Below are 25,376 nucleotides of genomic sequence, written 5' to 3' on the forward strand. Positions count from 1 at the left end.
TTATGAATCCACCTAACAGTTGCCTTGTTTATTCCATACTTAGTCATTTTTTCAATAAGGATTGTATGAGAGACTTTGTCAAATGCTTTGCTGAAGTCAAGATATACTATATCTACAGCATTTCCTTGATCCACCCAATCAGTGATACCATCATAGAAGGAAATTAAGTTAGTCTGACATGACTTATTAGTTACAAACCCATGCTGACTCTGTTTAATCACTTCATTCTTATCCAGGTATTGACATACATGTTGTTTAATAATTTGTTCAAAGATCTTTCCTGGTATAGAAGTCAGACTCACCGGCCTATAGTTGCCTGGGTCCACCTTCTTCCCCTTTTTGAAGATAGGAGCAACATTTGCTCTTCTCCAGTCTTCTGGCACTTCTCCTGTTCTCCAAGAATTTTCAAAGATTATGGAGAGGGGTTCAAAAATTTATTCTGCTATCTCCTTCAGTACTCTGGGGTGTAATTCATCTGGACCTGGAGACTTGAATTCATTTAGTTTAGCTAAGTGTTTCCTCACTATCTTTCTGTTTATAGATATCCTGGATTCTTCTATTCCCTTAATAGGACAGTGAATAACAGTTGATGCTACATTTCCTTTCTGAGAGAAAACAGATGCAAAATAGGAATTTAAAAGTTCAGCCTTCTCAACATCCTGTCTTACCATTTCATCATTTTCATCCTGTAAAAATCCTATAGCATCTTTGACTTTTCTTTTACTTTTGACATATCCCCAAAATCCTTTAACCCCTTCACCCCCAAGGGTGGTTTGCACGTTCATGACCGGGCCAATTTTTACAATTCTGACCACTGTACCTTTATGAGGTCATAACTCTGGAACACTTCTATGGATCCCGGTGATTCTGACATTGTTTTCTCGTGACATATTGTACTTCATGTTAGTGGTAAAATTTCATTCAAATAACTTCCGTTTATTTGTGAAAAAAACGGAAATTTGGCAAAAATTTTGAAAATTTCGCAATTTTCCAACTTTGAATTTTTATGCCCTTAAATCACAGAGATACGGCACACAAAAAACTTGATAACTAACATTTCCCACATGTTTACTTTACATCAGCACAATTTTGGAACCAAAATTTTTTTTTGTTAGGAAGTTATAAGGGTTAAAAGTTGACCAGCGATTTCTCATTTTTACAACACCATTTTATTTTTAGGACCACATCACATTTGAAGCCACTTTGAGGGGTCTATATGATAGAAAATACCCAAAAGTGACACCATTCTAAAAACTACACCCCTTAAGGTGCTCAAAACCACATTCAAGAAGTTTATTAACCCTTTAGGTGCGTCACAGGAATTTTTTTGAATATTTAAAAAAAAATGAACATCTAACTTTTTTTCACAAAAAAAATACTTCAGGTTCAATTTTTTTTATTTTACCAAGGGTAACAGGAGAAATTGGACTGCAAAAGTTATTGTGCAATTTGTCCTGAGTACGCTGATACCTGATTTGTGGGGGGAACGACTGTTTCGGCGCATGGCAGAGCTCAGAATGGAAGGAGCGCCGTTTGACTTTTTCAATGCAAAATTGGCTGGAATTCAGATCGGACGCCATGTCACGTTTGGAGAGTCCCTGATGTACCTAAACAGTGGAAACCCCCTACAAGTGACCCCATTTTGGAAACTAGACCCCCCAAGGAACTTATCTAGATATGTGGTGAGAACTTTGAACCCACAAGGGCTTTACAGAAGTTTATAACGTACAGCGGTACAATTAAAAAATCATATTTTTTCCACAAAAATGATCTTTTCACCCCAATTTTTATTTTCCCAAGGGTAACAGGACCCTAAAAGTTATTGTGCAATTTGTCCTGAGTATGCTGATACCCCACATGTGGGGGTAAACCACTATTTGGGCGCATGGCAGAGCTCGGAAGGGAAGCAGCGCCATTTGACGTTTTTGGCTGGAATTGAGATCGGACATCATGTCGCGATTGGAAAACCCCTGATGTACCAAAACAGTGGAAACCCCCCACAAATGACACCATTTTGGAAACTAGACCCCCTAAGGAACTTATCTAGATGTGTGGTGAGAACTTTGAACCCCCAAGGGCTTCACAGAAGTTTATAACATAAAGCCGTACAAATAAAAAATCATATTTTTTCCACAAAAATGATCTTTTCACCCTCAATTCTTATTTTTCCAAGGGTAACAGCACCCTAAAAGTTATTGTGCAATTTGTCCTGAGTACGCTGATACCCCACATGTGGGGGTAAACCACTATTTGGGCGCATGGCAGAGCTCGGAAGGGAAGCAGCGCCATTTGACGTTTTTGGCTGGAATTGAATATCGGACACCATGTCGCGATTGGAAAACCCCTGATGTACCTAAACAGTGGAAACCCCCCACAAATGACACCATTTTGGAAACTAGACCCCCCAAGGAACTTATCTAGATGTGTGGTGAGCACTTTGAACCCCCCAGTGCTTCACAGAAGTTTATAACGCCCGGGCGTGAAAATAAAAAATTCATATTTTTTCCACAAACATGATCTTTTAGTCACCATTTTTTTTATTTTCCCAAGGGTAACAGGAGAAATTGAACCCCAAAAGTTGTTGTCCAATTTGTCGTGAGTACGCTGATACCCCATATGTAGGAGAAAACTATTGTATGGGCACACGTCGGGGCTCGGAAGGGAAGTAGTGACGTTTTGGAATGCAGACATTGATGGAATGGTCTGTGGGTGTCATGTTGCCTTTGGAGAGCCCCAAATGTACCTAAACAGTGGAAACCCCCACAAATGACCCCATTTTGAAAACTAGACCCCCTAAGGAACTTATCTAGATGTGAGGTGAGCACTTTGAACCCCCAAGGGCTTCACAGAAGTTTATAATGCCAGGGCATGAAAATAAAAAAATCGTATTTTTTCCACAAACATGATCAATTAGTCCCCAATTTATTTATTTTCCCAAGGGTAACAGGAGAAATTGAACCCCAAAAGTTGTTGCCCAATTTGTCCTGAGTATGCTGACACCCCATATGTGGGAGAAAACTACTGTATGGACACACGTCAGGGCTCGGAAGGGAAGTAGTGACGTTTTGGAATGCAGACATTGATGGAATGGTCTGCGGGTGTCATGTTGCCTTTGGAGAGCCCCTAATGTACCTAAACAGTGGAAACCCCCCACAAATGACCCCATTTTGAAAACTAGACCCCCTAAGGAACTTATCTAGATGTGAGGTGAGCACTTTGAACCCCCAAGGGCTTCACAGAAGTTTATAATGCCAGGGCATGAAAATAAAAAAATCGTATTTTTTCCACAAACATGATCAATTAGTCCCCAATTTTTTTATTTTCCCAAGGGTAACAGGAGAAATTGAACCCCAAAAGTTGTTGTCCAATTTGTCCTGAGTACGCTGACACCCCATATGTGGGAGAAAACTACTGTATGGACACACGTCAGGGCTCGGAAGGGAAGTAGTGACGTTTTGGAATGCAGACATTGATGGAATGGTCTGCGGGTGTCATGTTGCCTTTGGAGAGCCCCTAATGTACCTAAACAGTGGAAACCCCCCACAAATGACCCCATTTTGAAAACTAGACCCCCCTAAGGAACTTATCTAGATGTGAGGTGAGCACTTTGAACCCCCAAGGGCTTCACAGAAGTTTATAATGCCAGGGCATGAAAATAAAAAAATCGTATTTTTTCCACAAACATGATCAATTAGTCCCCAATTTTTTTATTTTCCCAAGGGTAACAGGAGAAATTGAACCCCAAAAGTTGTTGTCCAATTTGTCCTGAGTACGCTGATACCCCATATGTGGGAGAAAACTACTGTATGGACACACGTCAGGGCTCGGAAGGGAAGTAGTGACGTTTTGGAATGCAGACATTGATGGAATGGTCTGCGGGTGTCATGTTGCCTTTGGAGAGCCCCTAATGTACCTAAACAGTGGAAACCCCCCACAAATGACCCCATTTTGAAAACTAGACCCCCTAAGGAACTTATCTAGATGTGAGGTGAGCACTTTGAACCCCCAAGGGCTTCACAGAAGTTTATAATGCCAGGGCATGAAAATAAAAAAATCGTATTTTTTCCACAAACATGATCAATTAGTCCCCAATTTTTTTATTTTCCCAAGGGTAACAGGAGAAATTGAACCCCAAAAGTTGTTGTCCAATTTGTCCTGAGTACGCTGACTCCCCATATGTGGGAGAAAACTACTGTATGGACACACGTCAGGGCTCGGAAGGGAAGTAGTGACGTTTTGAAATGCAGACATTGATGGAATGGTCTGCGGGTGTCATGTTGCCTTTGGAGAGCCCCTAATGTACCTAAACAGTGGAAACCCCCCACAAATGACCCCATTTTGAAAACTAGACCCCCTAAGGAACTTGTCTAGATGTGAGGTGAGCACTTTGAACCCCCAAGGGCTTCACAGAAGTTTATAATGCCAGGGCATGAAAATAAAAAAATCGTATTTTTTCCACAAACATGATCAATTAGTCCCCAATTTTTTTATTTTCCCAAGGGTAACAGGAGAAATTGAACCCCAAAAGTTGTTGTCCAATTTGTCCTGAGTACGCTGACACCCCATATGTGGGAGAAAACTACTGTATGGACACACGTCGGGGCTCGGAAGGGAAGCAGTGCCATTTTGGAATGCAGACTTTGATGGAATGGTCTGCGGGTGTCATGTGCGTTTGGAGAGCCCCTGATGTACCTAAACTATTGAAACTCCCAACAGGTGACCCCATTTTGGACACTAGACCCCCCCACGGAACTTATCTAGATGTGTGGTGAGCACTTTGAACCCCCAAGTGCTTCACAGAAGTTTATAACGCTCGGACGTGAAAATAAAAAAATCATTTTTTTCCACAAAAATGATATTTTTGCCCCCAATTTTTTATTTTCCTAAGGGTAACAGGAGAAATTGGACCCCAAAAATTGTTTTGCAATTTGTCCTGAGTAGGCTGATACCCTACATGTGGGGGTAAAACACTGTTTGGGCGCATGGCAGAGCTTGGAAGGGAAGGAGCATCATATGACTTTTTCAACTCAGAATTGGCTGGAATTGAGATCAGACGCAATGTTGCATTTGGAGAGCCCCTGATGTGCCCAATCAGTGGAAACCCCCAATTCTAACTCCAACCCGAACCCCAACACACCCCTAACCCTAATCTCAGCCCTAACCCAAGCCCTAACCCTAGCCCTAACCCTAACCCTAGCCCTAACCCTAGCCCTAACCCTAGCCCTAACCCTAGCCCTAATGGAAAAATGGAAATAAATACATTTTTTTAATTTTATTATTTTTCCCTAACTAAGGGGGTGATAACGGGGGGTTTGATTTACTATTTATGGCGGTTTTTATTTTTGGCAGCTGTCGCACGCTAAAAGACGCTTTTTACTGTAAAAATAGTTTTTGCATCACCACATATTGAGAGCTATAATTTTTCCGTATTTTGACCCACCGAGTCATGTGAGGTCTTATTTTTTGCGGGACGAGTTGACGTTTTTATTGGTACCATTTTCGGGCACGTGACATTTTTTGATCGCTTTTTATTCCGATTTTTGGGACGCAGAATGAACAAAAACCAGCGTTTCATGAATTTCTTTTGGGGAGTGCGTTTACACCGTTCCGCGTGCGGTAAAATTGATAAAGCGGTTTTATTCTTCGGGTCAGTACGGTTACAGCGATACCTCATTTAGGTCTTTTTTTATGTTTTGTCGGTTTTATGCAATGAAAACTATTTTGTATAAAAAATAATTATTTTTGCATCGCTTTATTCTGCGAGTTATAACTTTTTTATTTTTTCGCTGATGATGCTGTGTGGCAGCTCGTTTTTTGCGGGACAAGATGACATTTTCAGCGGTACCATGGATATTTATATGCGTCTTTTTGATCGCGCGTTATTGCACTTTTTGTTTGACGGTATGATAATAAATCATTATTTTTTGCTTCGTTTTTTATTTTTATTTTTTAAGGGGTTTGCTAAAGGGGTTAACTAATGGGACAGTTTTATAGGGCGGGTCGTTACGGACGCGGCGATACCTAATATGTGTACTTTTATTGTTTTGTTTTTTTTTTATTTTCAAAAAATGAATTTATTGGGGAATATTTTTTTTTTTTTTTACTAATTTATTTGGCGATTTTTTTAAAATTATTTTTACACTTTTTTTTAATTTTTTTTTTACTTTATTACATAGTCCCAGGTGGGACATCACTGTCCTGTGACAGATCGCTGATCTGTCACATCACAGATCACTGTGACAGATCAGCAATCTGTCACAGGCAGTGCACAAGGCTTCCTCATGCCTGCGCTTTGCAGGCACTGAGGAAGCCAGCTTCCTCCAGGCCCCCGAAGGCCCCCGTCGCCATCTTGGATCCGGGGGCCTGGAGGAAAGGAGTCCCCTGCAGCAGCGCTGCACATTGCGCTGCCGTGGGGGGCTCAGGGAAGCACGGAGGGAGCCCCCTCCCTGCCGATGCTTCCCTTTAACTCCCGGTACACCGCGATCATGTTTGATCGCGGTGTGCAAGGGGTTAACGTGTCGGGGGCGGTCCGTGACCGCCCCTGACACATAGTGCCGGGTGTCAGCTGTGATAATCAGCTGACACCCGGCCGCGATCAGCGGCGCTCACCACGTGGGTGCCGCTGATCGCGCTAGACGTACTATCCCATCCATGGGCATAGAGGCCCGGCTCCCATGGACGGGATAGTACGTCTGATGGCAGGAAGGGGTTATTATTGCTTTTGACATCTCTTGCAAGCCTCAATTCATTTTCAGCTTTAGCTAATCTGATTTGTGCCCTGCAGGTTCTGCAGACAGCATTATATTCTTCTTTAGATATGCCTCCCTCTTTCCATTTTATAAACATTTTTTTCTTCCTTTTTAGCATGTGCTTAAGTTCTGTGTTCATCCATCCTGGTTTCCTTAAATGCTTCCTATTCTTCCCTCTTTTCGGAATTGTTAACAACTGTGCTTTGAGAATTTCATTTTTCAAGATTTCCCATCCTTCCTGGACATTTTTGTCTTTAAGGATATCCAGCCATTGGATCCCTCCAATTCTCTTTCTGAATCCCTTAAAATCTGCCTTTCTGAAATCTAACCTTGACGTCTGAGTCTTCACAGGTCTTCCGCCTCTAGTTATCCAAAATTCTAAAATAGCATGGTCGCTACCTCCTAGGGTCCCAGCCACTTTTACCTCCTCAACCATTTCCTCCCTGTTTATAAGGATTAGATCCAAGGTAGCAGTTCCCCTTGTTTTCTCCCTTACCTTTTGGAAGATAAAGTTGTCAGCAAGAGAGGATAAGAATTTCCTTGACCTGTTAGTTTTGCCTGAGAGAGATTCCCAACAAATGTCTGGATAGTTGAAATCTCCCATGACAACTATGTCATATCTGTATCACCTGGGCTTGGCTGATTCATCACTGTGCTGGAGATGCTCTAAATCCATAGATTCCCTCACACACATTTTCAGGGGGTGCCCAGGAATATTTAAATTCTAGACAGACATAAATAATTTGTTTCGTAGCTTGAGCTTGAAGAAGTGGGATTTCACTCCCCAAGAAATTTTATTATCGCTTCCTTCTAAAACTCCTAAGAAACACGATCTAATCCCACTACTGCTAGCTGCAGCAAAACATCCGATATCAACACACTGGAAGCAACTACTCCTCCAACGCTGAGTGAATGGATTGCTAAGGTCCATGACATCCGCCCACATGAGAAATTTCTAACTAATTGGCATCCCTGGATCAATTACTCCCATACTCTTTCATAGAGTTCTCTAGATAAATCCCCCTCTCTGTCCTGACCTCCAATAGATCCTTGCCTGGTTTACCCCATTGTATGGCCGAGAGTCCTTTGTTCTTTCTTACCTACGCCACGGTGGTCAGGCCTGTCGCCCCGTCTGGAAGTTTCCTATTAGCCGCTTTCATAGTTTTTGCATTACTCTTTCTGTCCTCTTCTTGTTAGCTGACACTGCCTTTTAAGAAGTCCTACCATCATATCAATTAAACTTCCCAGCCATTTCCTTGTGGAACAGTAGTGCTGGGTTAGTGCCAAACTTTCTGTCTGAACTTGAAATGAGAGTCCTCAGTGGTTGATACCTTTTAATGGCTAACAGAAAAGATGGTAAGACATTGCAAGCTTTCGAGACTACTCAGGTCTCTTCATCAGGCATTGACTAATGCAAAATCTGAAGAGTCACATATTTATGCACAACACAGCACAGAAAAAATGCAATAGATAAGACAAGTGACGCGAAGCAGAACTATCATTATGGGAGAGGGAAAAACATAAATATTGGACCAGTTCATAGATAAGGAGTGTGGATGTTTTATTGTCCTCTGATTGGGGTCTCCTAATGTGTTGTGATGCCCCACAAGGTCTTAGGAGAAAATTCCTTAATTGATGTAAAAAGACATAAATCCATGTTACACTGTTGTGAGTTCATTTTCCCCTTCGTCACTGGGGTCTGGTGAACTCCCTATTCTGGTAAAGGAAGGTAATGAGCCTGATTATCAGGCACCTGAGTCTAATGAGGATGACTGGCTGAGTGGAGTCACGGACTGGATATAAGGCTGCCGACGCCCTTCTGCCCTGCGGGTGATTTCTCTGTGGACTTCTAGGACACCAGTCTGATTCCTGCTCCTCTCAAGCTAAGTTTTCTGTTTTGCCTGTTAAGCTTTTGGTTTTGTTTTTTGTTTCCTTGCTTTTCTGTATTCTGCCATTCCCTGCTGGAGTGAGCTGAATCTCCTTTTGCCTTTAGCTCTGTCTTCAGTATATTCCTGAGTACTGACATAGCTTTTTGAAGCCTAGCGTCTTCAGGGCCTTTTTCACTGTCAGTCTGTTGGCTCTTATTTTCATAGGGTTTTTCACGGATTGCAGACAGCAGCCTTCCTGTCCTTTTCTGTCTAGTTAGCTTGGGCCCCTCTTTGCTCAGTCTATCTTTCTGTCTGTGTTAGTATTTTCATCTTGCTTCACCGTCATTATATGTTGGGGGCTGCCTATTGCTTTGGGGTCTGCTCTGGGGCAGTTTAGATTTCCCCTTTCTTTCTTTAGGCCTATTTAATTCTCCGGCTGTGATCGAGGGGTTTAGGGCATCGTAGGAACCCCCCACGGCTACTGCTAGTTGTGTTGATAGGTTCAGGGGTCTGCAATCCGATAGCTGCCAACTTCTCTGGTTTTCTGGACTTAGCTAGCATTTCTGTTTTTTGCCTCCTACGGTGACTCAATCATAACAGAATCACCCGCCATACCGCAGATCCTAGGGTACTCAATAGCAGGAAAGAATTGTGTTTAAAAAAAAAAAAAAAAAAGGTGTGTGTATATTCTTTCCTCTATATCTCTGAGGCCGTAGGGGGAATTTTTTTTTTCTCTCTCAATGGAGATAAAGCAATTGTCTGATCGTGTGGAGCAGCTCGCTGCGGAAGTGCGGGGAATTTCCGCCTACCTTGCTCGTTCGCATGCTGTTGAACCAAAGATCCCTACACCTGATGTATTTTTTGGGGATCGATCTAAATTTTTGAGTTTCAAAAATAATTGTAAATTATTTTTTGCCTTGAAGCCTAACTCGTCAGGGAGCTCCGCGCAGCAGGTTAAAATTGTCATCTCTTTGCTGCGTGGCGATCCCCAGGATTGGGCGTTTTCTTTGAAACCAGATGATCCTATTCTGACTAATGTGAACGCATTCTTTCAAGCTTTGGGGTTGTTGTATGACGAACCTAATGCTATTGATCAGGCTGAAAAGACCCTGTTGGCATTGAACCAGGGTCGAGATTCTGCAGAGTTGTACTGTCAAAAGTTCCGAAAGTGGGCGGTCCTTACTACCTGGAATGATAATGCCTTGGCTGCCCTCTTTCAGAAGGGTTTGTCAGAAGCCGTAAAAGATACTATGGTGGGATTTCCTGTTCCCTCTGGTCTGGACGATTCTATGTCATTAGCCATTCAGGTTGATCGGCGTTTACGTGAACGCAGGATTGCACGAGAGGTGTGATAGAGTTTTGTCTAAGGCGCAACGTCAGGAGTTCAGAAGGCGTAATAAGCTGTGTTTTTTCTGTGGAGATGCCTCGCATATTATTTCTGTTTGTCCTAAACGAGAGAAACGCTTTGCACACACGTTTTCTGTTGGTGGTGTTCAACCTAAGTTTCTTCTGGCAATTACTCTGATCTGCTCCCTGTCCACATTTTCCGCCAAGGCTTTTGTGGATTCGGGAGCAGCGCTAAACCTAATGGACTTGGATTTTGCTAAACGTTGTGGATTTCCGATGATACCTCTGCAGATGCCTATCCCTTTGAGGGGGATTGATGCTACTCCTTTGGCTAAAAATAAACCTCAGTTTTGGACCCAGGTGGTCATGCGGGTCACCCCAGACCATCAAGAAAATTGCAGATTTTTTGTATTGCATGGTCTGCATGATGCCGTTGTTCTGGGGTTTCCCTGGTTGCAAATTCATAATCCAGTTTTGGATTGGAAATCTGTGTTTGTGGTGAGTTGGGGTTGTCGGTGTGCTTTTAGTGAGGCTCCGGTTTTTTCCACCTCTCCTCAGTCGCATGATGTTCCTGACTATTTGGCGGACTTTTATGATGTATTTAGTGAGAATGAGTCTGCGTCCTTGCCTCCTCATAGGAGTTATGACTGTGCAATTGAACTAATCCCGGGGTGTAAATTTCCCAAGGGTCGGCTCTTCAATTTATCTGTACCCGAGCACGAGGCTATGCGGTCCTATATTAAGGAGGCGTTGGAGAAGGGTCATATTAGACCATCCTCTTCACCCTTAGGTGCCGTTTTTTTTTTTGTGGCCAAAAAGGATGGTTCTTTAAGGCCTTGTATTGATTATCGTGCCCTCAATAAAATTACTATTAAATATCAGTATCCGTTACCCCTGATTTCGGATCTATTCTCTAGAGTTAGAGGTGCTTGCTGGTTTACCAAGCTTGACCTCAGGGGGGCGTATAATCTTATCCGCATTAAGCAGGGGGATGAATGGAAGACGGCGTTTAATACCCCAGAGGGACATTTTGAGTACCTGGTGATGCCTTTTGGGCTCACTAATGCCCCTTCTGTCTTCCAGTGCTTCATGAACGTTATTTTCCGAGACTTTGTCGATAAATTTTTGATTATCTATCTGGATGATATTTTGATCTTCTCCAAGGATTGGGATTCTCATGTGGAACATATTCGGACTGTGTTCCGGATCTTGAGGGAGAATTCCCTGTATGTCAAAGGATCGGAATGCCTTTTTGGAGTACAGAGGATTTCATTTTTGGGATTTATTTTGTCTCCGTCAACTATTGAAATGGACCCGGCCAAGGTACAGGCCATTTATGATTGGGTTCAGCCCACTTCTTTGAAGGCCCTCCAGAAGTTTTTGGGTTTTGCTAATTTTTATCGGAAATTTATAGCAAAATTTTCTAGTATTGCCAAGCCATTGACTGATCTGACTAAGAAGGGTGCTGATGTGTTGAATTGGTCTCCTGAGGCTGTTGCTTCCTTTCAGGAGCTGAAGCGAAGATTTACCTCCGCCCCGGTTTTGCGGCAACCTGATGTCTCACTCCCGTTCCAGGTAGAGGTGGATGCTTCTGAGATTGATGCAGGAGCTGTTTTGTCCCAAAAGGATCCTGTAACATCTAAAATGAATCCCTGTGCTTTCTTTCCCCGAAAGTTCTCTCCATCTGAACGTAACTATGATGTGGGGAATCGGGAACTGTTGGCCATGAAATGGGCATTTGAGGAGTGGAGACATTGGTTGGAGGGAGCTAAACATCAAGTTGTGGTCCTCACTTACCACAAGAATTTGATTTACCTAGAGTCGGCTAAACGCTTGAACCCTAGACAGGCTAGGTGGGCCTTGTTTTTTACACGTTTTGATTTTGTGGTCTCTTTTCTTCCTGGAACTAAGAATGTCAAGGCAGACGCCCTCTCTAGGAGTTTCTTTGCTGATTCTCCTGTGGTGACCAAGCCTGCTACCATCTTAGGCGAAGGGGTAGTTCTTTCTGCCATCTTGCCCGATTTGAGACTTGCTCTGCAAGAGTTCCAGGAGGACAAACCTGAGCGTTGTCCCAGTGGAAAGTTGTATGTTCCTGACCAGTGGAAGAAGAGAGTGATGTCTGAAGTTCATTGCTCTGCATTGGCTGGTCATCCAGGTATTTTTGGTACTAGAGATCTGGTGAGTCGCTCTTTTTGGTGGCCCACCTTGTCTCATGATGTCAGGAATTTTGTGCAGTCCTGTGGGACTTGCTCCCGGTCTAAATCTTGTTCTCGCTCTAGTGGGTTGTTGATGCCTTTGCCGGGCCCCAGGAGGCCATGCACCCATATTTCAATGGATTTCTTCTCTGATATGCCGGTCTCTCAAAGAATGACTGTTATTTGGGTGATTTGTGATAGGTTCTTTAAGATGGTTCATCTTGTTCCACTCCCTAAGTTGCCATCTTCCTCTGAGTTGGTGCCCCTGTTTTTGCAACAGGTGGTTCGCTTACACGGGATTCCTGAGAACATTGTATCTGACAGAGGAGTTCAGTTTGTGTCTAGATTTTGGAGGACTTTCTGTTCCAAGCTGGGAATTCAGTTGTCCTTCTCCTCTGCTTTTCACCCTCAGACCAATGGGCAGACAGAGAACAAACCAGACCTTGGAGTCGTATTTGAGATGTTTTATTTCCGCTGATCAGGATGATTGCGTCTCATTTTTGCCCTTGGCCGAATTTGCTTTAAATAATAGAGCTAGTTCTGCCACTTTGATGTCACCTTTTTTTTGTAACTTTGGGTTTCATCCTCGATTTTCTTCAGGGCAGGTGGAGCCTTCTGCCTGCCCAGGTGTTGACACTGTGGTGGAGAGAATGCACCAGATCTGGGACCAAGTGGTGGATAAGTTATCTCTCTCCCAGGAAAAGGCCCAGCGGTTTTCCAATCGACATAGGACCATTGGTCCCCAGTTTAAGATTGGTGATATGGTGTGGTTATCATCAAAAAATATTGCTATGAAGGTGGCTTCTCCTAAGTTTAAGCCTAGATTTATTGGACCTTACAAGATTTTGGAGATTATTAATCCGGTCTCTTTTCGTTTGGCTCTTCCTGTCACATTTAAAATCCATAATGTGTTCCATAAGTCCTTGTTGAAGAGGTTTGTTGAACCAGTTGTTCCTGGGGTGGCATCTCCAGACCCTGTATTGGTTGAAGTTAACATGGAATATGAGGTAGAGAAAATACTGGATTCCCGTCTGGCTAGACGGAGACTCCAGTATTTGGTTAAGTGGAAGGGTTATGGTCAGGAGGATAATTCCTGGGTCTCTGCCTCTGATATTCATGCCAAAAGATTGGTGCGTGCATTTCATCGGGCTCACCCTGATCGCCCTGGTGGCGTGGTTGAGGGTTCGGTGACCCCTCCTCAAGGGGGAGGTACTGTTGTGAGTTCATTTTCCCCTTCGTCACTGGGGTCTGGTGAACTCCCTATTCTGGTAAAGGAAGGTAATGAGCCTGATTATCAGGCACCTGAGTCTAATGAGGATGACTGGCTGAGTGGAGTCACGGACTGGATATAAGGCTGCCGACGCCCTTCTGCCCTGCGGGTGATTTCTCTGTGGACTTCTAGGACACCAGTCTGATTCCTGCTCCTCTCAAGCTAAGTTTTCTGTTTTGCCTGTTAAGCTTTTGGTTTTGTTTTTTGTTTCCTTGCTTTTCTGTATTCTGCCATTCCCTGCTGGGGTGAGCTGAATCTCCTTTTGCCTTTAGCACTGTCTTCAGTATATTCCTGAGTACTGACATAGCTTTTTGAAGCCTAGCGTCTTCAGGGCCTTTTTCACTGTCAGTCTGTTGGCTCTTATTTTCATAGGGTTTTTCACGGATTGCAGACAGCAGCCTTCCTGTCCTTTTCTGTCTAGTTAGCTTGGGCCCCTCTTTGCTCAGTCTATCTTTCTGTCTGTGTTAGTATTTTCATCTTGCTTCACCGTCATTATATGTTGGGGGCTGCCTATTGCTTTGGGGTCTGCTCTGGGGCAGTTTAGATTTCCCCTTTCTTTCTTTAGGCCTATACAGGGATCTGGATTTATAGCAGAGCCCAGGAGGCGCTGTCTGAATAGGAGCAGTGGCCAGAGCAGGACAGTCGCCAGAAAGGTGTTCCAAAACAGGACAAAAATGTAGTGGTATCCGGGTCTAAACCAGTCGGGCCGCAAGGTACAAAAACAGTAGACAGTAGCAGAGTCAGATTCAGGCCAAGGTCAGAGTCATAAACCAGGAGGGCAGCTTAGGTACAGAATCGTTAGGCAGAAGCAGAGTCAGAAGTCCAGGCCAAGGTCAGAGTCATATCCAGGAGGGCAGCAGAGGTACAGAATCGTTAGGCAGAAGCAGAGTCAGAAGTCCAGGCCAAGGTCAGTCAGTCAACTATAGCAATTCACACAGTAACACACAGGGGAACCAAGAATATATCCGGCGGCTTGCAAGCCCAGTCGCAAGGTATTTGAGGGCTCATGTCATCCCTCACAGGCTCCCGGGCTGATGATGTCATCAGGACCGCCCCCAGGACCAGACCTGATGACGATGCACCAACCCCTTCATGACTAACAGAGGAGCGGAGTCTGCGTCCACTAGACGCCTGCGCAGAAGCCCTTTCACTGTTGCCGCTATCACTCGGGCGCAAGCCACGGCGCCTCCTAGTGGCTGAGGGCGGAACAGCAGGCCCCAAGTTCGACAACGACATGTCAGTCCGGCGCCTCCTGGTGGCCGAGGCCTGGACAGCAGGCCCTGAGCCCGAGGGCGGCGTGACAGTCCGTCGCCTCCTAGTGGCTGAGGGCGGAACAGCAGGCCCCGAGTCTGACGGCGACGTGACAGATGCTTCTTAGATTTAAGAATACTCGGACACCACCCGAGCAACGAATATACTCGCTCATCACTAATAGCAAGTGTACAGCAAAGAAATCCGAAAAGAGCAAGGCTGTATAAAACCTGTTGGTTGACACATTAGGCCACCCAGTCACAGAATGGTATACGGAGGAGAAACCTTTTAATACAGTTAGGTCATTATATATTTGGACAGAGACAACATTTTTCTAATTTTGGTTCTAGACATTACCACAATGAATTTTAAACAAGACAATTCAGATGCAGTTGAAGGTCAGACTTTCAGCTTTCATTTGAGGGTATCCACATTAAAATTGGATGAAGGGTTTAGGAGTTTCAGCTCCTTAACATGTGCCACCCTGTTTTTAAAGGGACCAAAAGTAATTGGACAATTGACTCCAAGGCTATTTCATGGACAGGTGTGGGCAAACCCTTCGTTACGTCATTCTCAATTAAGCAGATAAAAAGCCTTGAGTTGATTGGAGGTGTGGTGCTTGCATTTGGAAGGTTTTGATGTGAAGGAAGCATTCGGTCAAAGGAGCTCTCCATGCAGGTGCAACAAGCCATCCTTAAGCTGAAAAAAACCATCCGAGAAATTGCTACAACATTAGGAGTGGCAAAATCTACAGTTTGGTACATCCTGAGAAAGAAAGAAAGCACTGGTGAACTCATCAATGCAAAAAGACCTGGGCGCCAACGGAAGACAACAGTGGTGGATGATCGCAGAATAGTCTCCATGGTGAAGAGAAACCCCTTCACAACAGCCAACCAAGTGAACAACACTCTCCAGGAGATAGGCATATTAATATCCAAATCTACCATAAAGAGAAGACTGCATGAAAGTAAATACAGAGGGTTCACTGAACGGTGCAAGCCACTCATAAGCATCAAGAATAAAAAGGCTAGACTGGACTTTGCTAAAAAACATCTAAAAAAGCCAGCACAGTTCTTGAAGAACATTCTTTGGACAGATGAAACCAAGATCAACCTCTACTAGAATGATGGAAAGAGAAAAGTATGGCGAAGGCGTGGTACAGCTCATGATCCAAAGCATACCACATCATCTGTAAAACACGGCGGAGGCAGTGTGATGGCTTGGGCAAGCATGGCTGCCAGTGGCATTGGGCCACTAGTGTTTATTGATGATGTGACACAGGACAGAAGCAGAATGAATTCTGAGGTATTCAGAGCCATACTGTGTGCTCAGATCCAGCCAAATGCAGCCAAACTGATTGGTCGTCGTTTCATACTACAGATGGACAATGACCCAAAACATAAAGCCAATGAAACCCAGGAGTTTATTAAAGCAAAGAAGTGGAATATTCTTGAATGGCCAAGTCAGTCACCTGATCTTAACCCAACTGAGCATGCATTTCACTTGATAAAGACTAAACTTCAGACAGAAAGGCCCACAAACAAACAGCAACGGAAAACCACCACAGTGAAGGCCTGGCAGAGCATCAAAAAGGAGGAAACACAGCGTCTGGTGATGTCCATGAGTTCAAGCCTTCAGGCAGTCATTGCCAACAAAGGGTTTTCAACCAAGTACTAGAAATGAACATTTTATTTACAGTTATTTAATCTGTCCAATTACTTTTGGTCCCTTTAAAAACAGGGTGGCACATGTTAAGGAGCTGAAACTCCTAAACCCTTCATCCAATTTTAATGTGGATACCCTCAAATGAAAGCTGAAAGTCTGACCTTCAACTGCATCTGAATTGTTTTGTTTAAAATTCATTGTGGTAATGTCTAGAACCAAAATTAGAAAAATGTTGTCTCTGTCCAAATATATATGAACCTATCTGTATATTTGACTACCAGAAAACTCAAGATAAAAATTGATCATAATAGGCAAAAACAGTTTTGCCTCTGTGTTAGCTACAAGCCACTGTAGATCTAGCTGGGTTGTTATCTATACACTTAGTCGCCCAATAAATATTGCACCTACAGTATGTAGTGTTCAAATTACACTATTAAGGTCCAAATGTTTTCACATTGACTTTTCCCTCAGAATAACATGTTGTTTTCTCCTCTTTGAAGCTCAGCTGCATTCTGTGCAGGAAGAAGTTGACAGCTTGGAGCAGGAGAAGGAGTGTGAGCTGCTGGAGGTGACCCAAGAGTTACGATGCGCACAGGAGGAGATCATGTCTCTGAGGCAAGCTGCGGAGGAAGCGGCAGCTGAGAGGGAGAGTGACATTGCTTCCTTGCAGGAGGAGCTGTGCAGGCTGCGAGCAGAGCTGCATGAATTGCAGGAGACAAGACAGGAGTATGAAATGGAAATAACCACTCTTAGAGCAGAGATCAGCATGAAAAGCTGTAGTGGCCATGCAGGCCAGGAGCCAGGGACCCTGCAGGGTAAGCACAACATTTGTCTATCATGATGTACGCACAAAGGGTCCTATTCATTGCAGAAGCACGCCAATGAAACTTTGTATGCCCTAAACCTGTAGTGTTAGTGTATTAATGTACTGTACTCACTAGTCATTTCATCTGCAGTTTTCCAGTGCCTCTCTGGTCCTCTTTTCACTCACATGACTGCAATTCTGACTTACCAGATCCCACTGGGGTCTATGTGGTAGCCGGAAGTCTCTTTTACTGTGTTAGCCTAGGTCCCCAACCTGTAGCTCGAGAACCACATGTGGCTTGGGGGCCCCTGATTTGTGACTCACAGCTGTTTGCCAAATTGGTGCATCAGAACCAGGTGTAGAAAACTGTTATTAAGGATAGATCTTTGGATGGTGACTTTTGTATGTGGCCGTGCACAGTTGAGCAGTCCTGAATGGGGGTAAGATAGAAAACACTGGAGCTTGGTATATTGCCTTGGTGTGATTTCAGTGGAAAAGTTTGGCTGTCAATATACCGGTAATAAGGGGCACTGCGTGTCACTACTGTGAGAGGGCCCGGAACTGGGTGTGCCTCGTGACACTTTTTCAAAGCTGCATGTGGCTCTAAAGGTCAGAAAGGTTGGGGATCTCTAGCCTATGCTGTTAAAAAGACGTACATTGTAAATGCAGCTTCTGGCTAACACCCCAGTGCGATCTGTTCAGTCGGAGTAGAAGTTCCATATGATCCAGAAAAGGATACAAAAGGTGCTGGACCCGGGGAAGATGTTGATCGGTGAACATATTAACACACTGGAACAAATATACATTACACAGGCTTAGGGCATAAAGAATTTCATGAGTGTGCTATTTTAATTCCAAGTATCTCTTTTTTTGCATAGTTTCTAGGTTTTGATGTTTTTCATTTGTGCATTATTCTTTCAGTTTGCATTTTTTTAAAGTGTAGTTTATGTACTTACCTGTGTTTTTTAATTTTCTCCACCAGGTGCATGGTTTGGGGTTTACATTTTTTTTGCTCAATTCATCAATTGCGACTTTTTAAAGAGTTGCTATATTTGTGCACAAATGTACTCCAGTTTCTGGACTCGACATATGTCAGGCAGAAACACATGGACATCTACATGCATATTCACATTAGGCGTAGTGTAATAAAATATACGCATGCTAATTCATCAAACATCTGCATTTACACATTAAGCACAGATACATATATTACACATAAGCACAAGGGCATTTGTAAAATACGCAAGGATAACATTCATAAATTCATAAACACAATGATTAGGTTTCATGATTTTATTAGTAATTTTCTAGAGAAAGGAATCATATAGACCAGACCCAATATGTGGGTCTGGTCTATAGTGATACACTAGTGTTTAGAGCACTATTGATTCCATGGTGCTGAACATGAGGAGGAGTTACATACAAAACACAAATAGAAATTACAAATGAACAAATTAACAATGACTGAGAGGTACAGAGGTGAGAGTGCCCTGCCCTTGTGGGCTTACATATATAAAATAATGGGGAAGGAGACAGTAGGTTAGAGCAGGGTTCCCCAACTCCAGTCCTCAAGGCCCACCAATAGGTCTTGTTTTCAGGATTTCCCTTGCATTGTACAGGTGATGCAATTATCAATACTGAAAGAGGTACCCCAGCTTGGGTAGACCCTGTTACACTGGTGGCAGACAGCGGGATTTGATACCTCTTCTACAGGAGGAAAGGAATGAATGGAAAATAACTACCAGAAGTTAAAGAGGACTACATTAAAAGATCTGGTGGGAGCCCGAGGGTTGATCGCCAGCAACAAAACAAAAGCGGATTTGATAGCAGCCATCATGGAACACGACAGTGCAGCGCCCCCCAATGTGAATGTGGAGGAGACCGAATTCCAGAGGGAGGTAAAGAACAAACTGGCATTCTATGGCCTAAACCCTGCAGTAGAGATCATACGAGAGGTGATGGCTGATGTGCGTACTGATCTGAAGGAAAAGATGGCCGAGCGGACCAGGATAGAGCTAGCCAAGATGGAGATGGCAGAGCGGACCAAAGTGGAGCTGGCCAAGATGGAGATGGCAGAGCGGAGAGAGGAGAGTCAGCGAGCAGGGGGAGCTCTGGCCTTCGACCAGGTACCTTCAACAGTAAGCCACAAAAACATTCAGTATAATGCCTTCCGACAGTTGGGGGAGGCAGAGGAAGACATTGATGGCTTTCTGCAGGACTTTGAGCGGCAGTGTGCCCTTCATCAAGTGAAGCCGGAGGAACGGGTTCAGATTCTGGCCAGCAAGCTGACAGGCCGGGCAGCGGACGCCTATCGCACGGTATGAGGACTGTATGGACTATGAGGGGATCAAAGAAGTGATCTTGGCCCGGTATGCGCTGACACCAGAGACCTACCGCCAAAAGTTCCGTGGACTTATAAAACGCGTGACCGATACCCACTCTGAATGGACCTGTAAATTACGGCGGTCACTGCTACAGTGGGTACAAGGGAGCCAAGCAACCACTAAGGAGGACGTCATCCAGCTCTTCCTGTTAGAACGATTCTTTAATGGACTAAACCCCAAGACACAGGAATGGCTTCGGGACAGGCGGCCAACGACTCTTGAGTAAGCTGCTCGTCTGGCCGATGAACATCATGATGCCAGGAGGCCGCAGTTGTCCGGATCAAAGGTGGTCACTAGGGGCCCACCCATGGACCTGGAGGGCCCCAAACCACAGAAGATTGTAGGGGGACCAGCTAGAAACCCGGCCTACCACAGTCCCCCTGGGGCGCGATGCCACACCTGTCGTCAGCTGGGCCACCTGCAAAGACAATGTCCCAACTGGACTCAGCATACCCAGTGGCCAAAAGCGGGAACAGCTACCTTCAGCTGGGCTGCTGTATACTGCTACCAAGGTGAAGCTGACCCGGCATTGGGGGCTACGACTAACCAAGGGGTGGAAGAGATGGAGGAAGTGCTGCATGAAGTAGACCCCGTGCAGGCAGCCCAGGCAGATAATTGACAACAGCATCAACAGGTCGTGTGGGTTAATGGGAAACGTATGCAGGGACTAAGAGATTCCGGGGCAACTTTGACCCTTGTGAAGCCTCATCTCGTCCGGGACCAAGAGAAAACGGACCGGACAGTGGCAGTCCGTGTAGCAGGGGGAGCAATACATCGACTACCCACTGCCAGGATTCACCTGAACTGGGGAGTCGGGGATGGCATTCTTGAGGACAGGTGATGAGCAGTACCTGGTTTTCTCCACTCATACCACTTAGAATTATCACCAAAAAGTTCTATCTTCGTCTCATCAGACCAGAGATTTTTATTACTCATAGTCTGGGAGTCCTTCATGTGTTTTTAGCAAACTCTTTGTGGGCTTTCATATGTCTTGCACTGAGGAGAGGCTTCAGTCGGGCCACTCTGCACAAAGGCCCAAATGGTGGAGGGCTGCAGTGATAGTTGACTTTGTGGAACTTTCTACCATCTCCCTACTGCATCTCTGGAGCTCAGTCACAGTGATCTTGGGGTTGTTCTTTACCTCTCTCACCAAGGCTCTTCTCCCATGATTGCTCAGTTTGGATGGACGGCCAGGTCTAGGAAAACTTCTCGTGGTCCAAAACTTCTTCCATTTAAGGATTATGGAGGCCACTATGCTCTTTGGAACCTTGAGTACTGCAGAAATTCTTTTGTAACCTGGGCCAGATGTGTGCCTTGCCACAATTCTGTTTCTGAGCTCCTTGGCCAGTTTCTTTGACCTCATGATTCTCATTTGGTCTGACATGCATTGTGAGTTGTGAGGTCTTATATAGACAGATGTGTACCGTTATAAATCAAGTCCTATTGTCAGGCTGCTGCAATGCAGATAGGTGCAGGCTCCACTAGATGGCAGTAGAGTGAACACAGAACTGCACCTAAATAGAGCAGGCTTGCAATGCTGCAGCAAGACTACCACAGGTGGCAGCAGAGTAGTCAAACAGACCAAATCAAGCAACACACTGTAGCGCAGTACAAAGCGGACTAACAAAACTCAGGGTCAGAGGCAAGCTGAGAAGGTCAGCAGTGGTCAGGAGCGGATAAGACAAAAGACATAAGCAGGTCAGGATACAAGCCAAGTCAGAAACCGGGAGGTCAATACACTAAAGAAGAACACTGAGTCAAAACGGGAATGGGGGGAAAACAAAGACACAGGTTCAGAGAGCAAACGCAGGAGGACAAATCAGAGCAATCAGAGTCAGCTACAGCAGCCCTAGGCAGAACTATATCAGACATCGCCTGCAGGAATCAGCGGCGATAAATAGCTAACCTGAACCCAGACTGAGGCTGAGCAAGGCTAACCCCTGACATGACCAGACCGGGGAAAAGGGAAAACAGGACTCAAAACCTGATCTGGATCATGACAGTACCCTCCTCTCAAGGGGGCCAAAGGACCCCAAGGCAGGTTTCCCAGGATTCCACGTATGAAACACATTGGGAATCTGAAGCGACGGAGGCAGGCGTAAGCGAAAGGCAACTGGATTGACAACCTCAATTATTTTATAAGGACCTATAAACCTGGGACCCAGCTTAGCAGAAGGAACTTTCAGCTAATTGTTCCTGGTAGATAGCCATACTTTATCTCCTACCAGGAATACAGGTCTTGTAGATCGTCGCTTATCCACAAAATGTTTATGCTTGCCCTGAGCCTCCCTTATGTTCCTCTGGACCTCCCTCCATACCTCTCTCAACCACTGAATGGCCAAATCAGCCTCTGGACACCCTGAGCCCATCCTGGAAAACTCCCCAAAATGGAGGTGAAAGCCGTAATTACAAAAGAACAGGTAGGTGCCCGTGGACTGATTAATACGATTATTAAGGGCAAACTCAGCCACTGTCAACGAAGAGCACCAATCATCCTGCTGGGATGTGACAAGACACTGCAAAATTTGTTCAAGGGACTGATTGGTCCTGTAACGGGGTCTACCCAAGCTGGGGTACCTCTTTCAGTACCACCCCGTGTTTTCGGAGGTCCACTCTGCGTTGGCTGGAGTCTGAATGAATGACGCTGGCTGGAATTCCTTGGTTACATGGGCGCATATAAAAGATCACTGCTTCTCCACGTATTTCCAGTCTGACAACACTTTACTCACAGGACACAGAATATATCACACAGATACAGAGGGCAGGCCAATAGAAAAGCGGCAGGCCAGACATGCATTACAAAGCCGCAGGTGGCCGGAGCCTGCCGATGTTTACTGTGGGAATTACAAAGGTGGGGGAGGGCAGACAAAAGGAGAATATCGTGTCCCCTCTGCCCAGGGGCGCAGCCTGTGGGCTGATGCATTAGGGACATGCATCTCACATAGAACCTATTATAAATACATATAACTGCACAACATATTCTGGGTGCTGAGTAGTTCTGTAACACATAACAGGTCCTCTCAGTCTGACCGTTTCAAGATGGTAGACCAAGGAGAAGGTCAAAGTAATACCCAACCTTTTATAAAAAGCCCTCCAAAATCTGGACAAACTGTACCCCTCTATCCAAAACCGCACTCAAAGGCACACCATGCAACCACACCACGTGTTCAATAAACAATCTCGATAGTGTTTCTGCATTAGGCAGTCCTGCCAGAGGTACAAAATGTGCCTGTTTACTGAATCTGTCCACCACCACCAAGACCACAGATTTGCCATTGGAAGGTGGGAGATCAGTGATAAAGTCCATGGACAAATGAGTCCTTGGTCTATCCGGAATTGGCAATGGCACCAATTCCCCGGGCAGCTGGTTATGAGAGCTTTTAGCATGGGCACAAGAATCACAGGAAGACACAAACACGGCAGCATCAGAGGCCATAGAGGACCACCAAAACAGCCTAGCAATAGCCCTATGAGTAGCCGAGACTCCAGGATGCTCCAGGAACTCCTGGAGCACCTCAACCGGTGCTGAACTAGGACAAAGAGCCTGTTGTCAGGCAATGACGGAGGAGCAAGAGACTGAGCCTCATGAATCTCCCGCTCTAATTCTGAGGACACCATTGCCACAACCACCTTGTGCTGAAGAATGGAGGCAGGAGGTTCGGGAGGTGATATTGGATCCAAGCTGCGAGATAAGGCATCCACCTTGACATTCTTGGAACCCGGTCGAAAGGTGATAGAAAAATTAAAGCGTGAAAAAAAAGCGACCACCTAGCCTGTCTGGGAGTTAAACATTTGGCAGACTCCATATAAGACAGATTCTTGTGGTTCGTAATCACCGTGATCCGATCAACAGCCCCCTCCAAAAAGTGCCTCCATTCTTCAAAGGCCAACTTGATAGCTACATTTTTTTGAGAAGAAGGCACAGGTCTCAGGATAGTCAAAGTGGCGGGTCCTTTGGACAACACCACCCCCACCTCCGACGCATCCACCTCAATGATGAACGGTTCAGACGGATTGGGCTGGACCAAAATAGGGGCAGACAAAAACATTTCTTTAATAAAGCAATTGCTTTAGCTGGAGATATCCAGTTTTTGAGATCAGCCCCTTTACGAGTAAGATCAGTGAGGGGCTTGACCACCTGTGAAAACCCCTTAATGAATTTCCTGTTATAGTTTGCAAACCCCAAAAAACTTTGAAGACCCTTCAAGTCTCTGGGTTGCACCCAATCCACAATGGCCCGTACCTTTCCAGGGTCCATACGAAAACCCTTGTCAGACAAGATGAACCCCAGAAAGGACAACTCTTGAACAAAAAATGAGCATTTTTCAAATTTCACATAAAGCAAGTTCTCCCGTAACCTCTGGAGAACCGCACGTAGATGATCCATATGAACTTGTTTGTCAGATGAGAACACAAGGATATCATCCAAATACATCGCCCGCCCAATAAAATCAGAAAATACATGGTTAATGAAATTCTGAAAAATAGCTTGCGCATTAGTGAGACCAAAGGGCATAACCAAATTCTCAAATAACCCTTCAGAAGTGAAAAATGCCATTTTCCACTCATCCCCCTCCCAAATACGGATTAGATTATATGCTCCACTGAGGTCCAATTTAGAAAACCACATAGCCCCCGATAATTGGTTGCACAGATCAAGGATGAGCAGGAGGGGATAGGTGTTTCTCACTGTGATCATATTTAATTCCCCAAAATCGAGGCATGGGGGCTAACCACCATCTTTTTTCTTTACAAAAAAGAATCCAGTCACCACCGGGGAAACAGAGGGATGGATGTGACTTTTACATAGGCTTTCAGAAATGTACTCCTTCATAGCGGTTCGCTCTGGGCCAGAGAGGTTGAACAGGCGGGCCTTGGGCAATTTAGCACCCGGAACCAGATTGATAGCACAGTCAAACGGGCGGTGTGGTGGTAAGACCTCGGCCTCATTTTCGGAAAAACATCCTTAAAATCTTTCAGGTACTCCGGAATACCCTCCAGACTCACGGATGTCACAAGTACAGTAGTAAGACAACTTTTAACACGATTAGGACCCCATTTAACAATGTCCCAAGATTCCCAGTCTATCACAGGATTATGTAACTGTAACCAGGGGAACCCCAACACCAGTCCCGCAGGCATATTGTCCAGAACAAAACATGAAATACATTCCTGGTGCAAGGAACCCACTTTAAGGAGGAACTTCTCTGAGACAAATTTAATGACCCGCTGAAATCTCATCTCCCGAGATTTCAGTGCCGAGATCTCCATCTGCGCTTGCGCGGTGGCCATTTTCCAGGAAGCAAGCCACCGCACAGGCATAGATGTAACGGCAGAGCCCCCCATGCAGCACGGGACAGAGCCCGGCGGCGGCAGCGGCAGGCACCGGGAGACCCAGCGCGGAGTCAGCAGCACCCGAGGGACCCAGCGCGGCGGCAGCACCCGGAGGACCCAGCGCGGTGGCAGCAAGTAACGGACACCCGCAGTGGCAGCACAGAAAACGTATGTTTGCATTGTAAGACGCACCCCTATTTTCCCCCCAAATTTGGGGGGAAAAAAGTGCATCTCACAAAGCGAAAAATACGGTAAATTTGCAAAAATGTCTAAATTTCTATTTTTTCAGTCAAGATGGGGTGCAGAGTGTATATTAATGAGAAAAAAAAGAACTTTTTTGATTTTACCAAATGGCTGCAATGAAATAAAGAATGAAAAATTAAAAGCGGTCTGAATACTTTCCATACCCACTGTACATTTAATCTTTAATGACCTTGCTGTGTTATTTGAGTCAGTATAACATTTGCTACATAGTTTATATCACCAGGAGTTGTTCCATTACTACCCT

The 25,376-nt window shown here is 44.9% G+C and overlaps 1 protein-coding gene across 4 annotated transcripts in view; it reads left to right on the plus strand.

Annotated features, from left to right (window-relative positions):
* The window catches only part of CCDC136 (coiled-coil domain containing 136), a 291,047-nt gene that overhangs the window by 55,171 nt on the left and 210,500 nt on the right, over nt 1–25,376 (plus strand). For all 4 annotated transcript variants that reach the window (XR_012232949.1, XM_073579215.1, XM_073579213.1 and 1 more), the window contains exon 5: nt 16,846–17,160. Coding sequence is in view for 3 of the 4 variants with exons in the window: in XM_073579215.1 (XP_073435316.1) it covers nt 16,846–17,160 (315 nt within the window). In the remaining variant the exon portion in view is untranslated. The remainder of the gene's footprint in view (nt 1–16,845; nt 17,161–25,376) is intronic.

The sequence above is a fragment of the Dendrobates tinctorius genome, unplaced genomic scaffold (genome assembly GCF_039654945.1).
Source record: "Dendrobates tinctorius isolate UK_male_01 unplaced genomic scaffold, ASM3965494v1 ptg000062l, whole genome shotgun sequence".
NCBI lineage: Eukaryota > Metazoa > Chordata > Amphibia > Anura > Dendrobatidae > Dendrobates > Dendrobates tinctorius.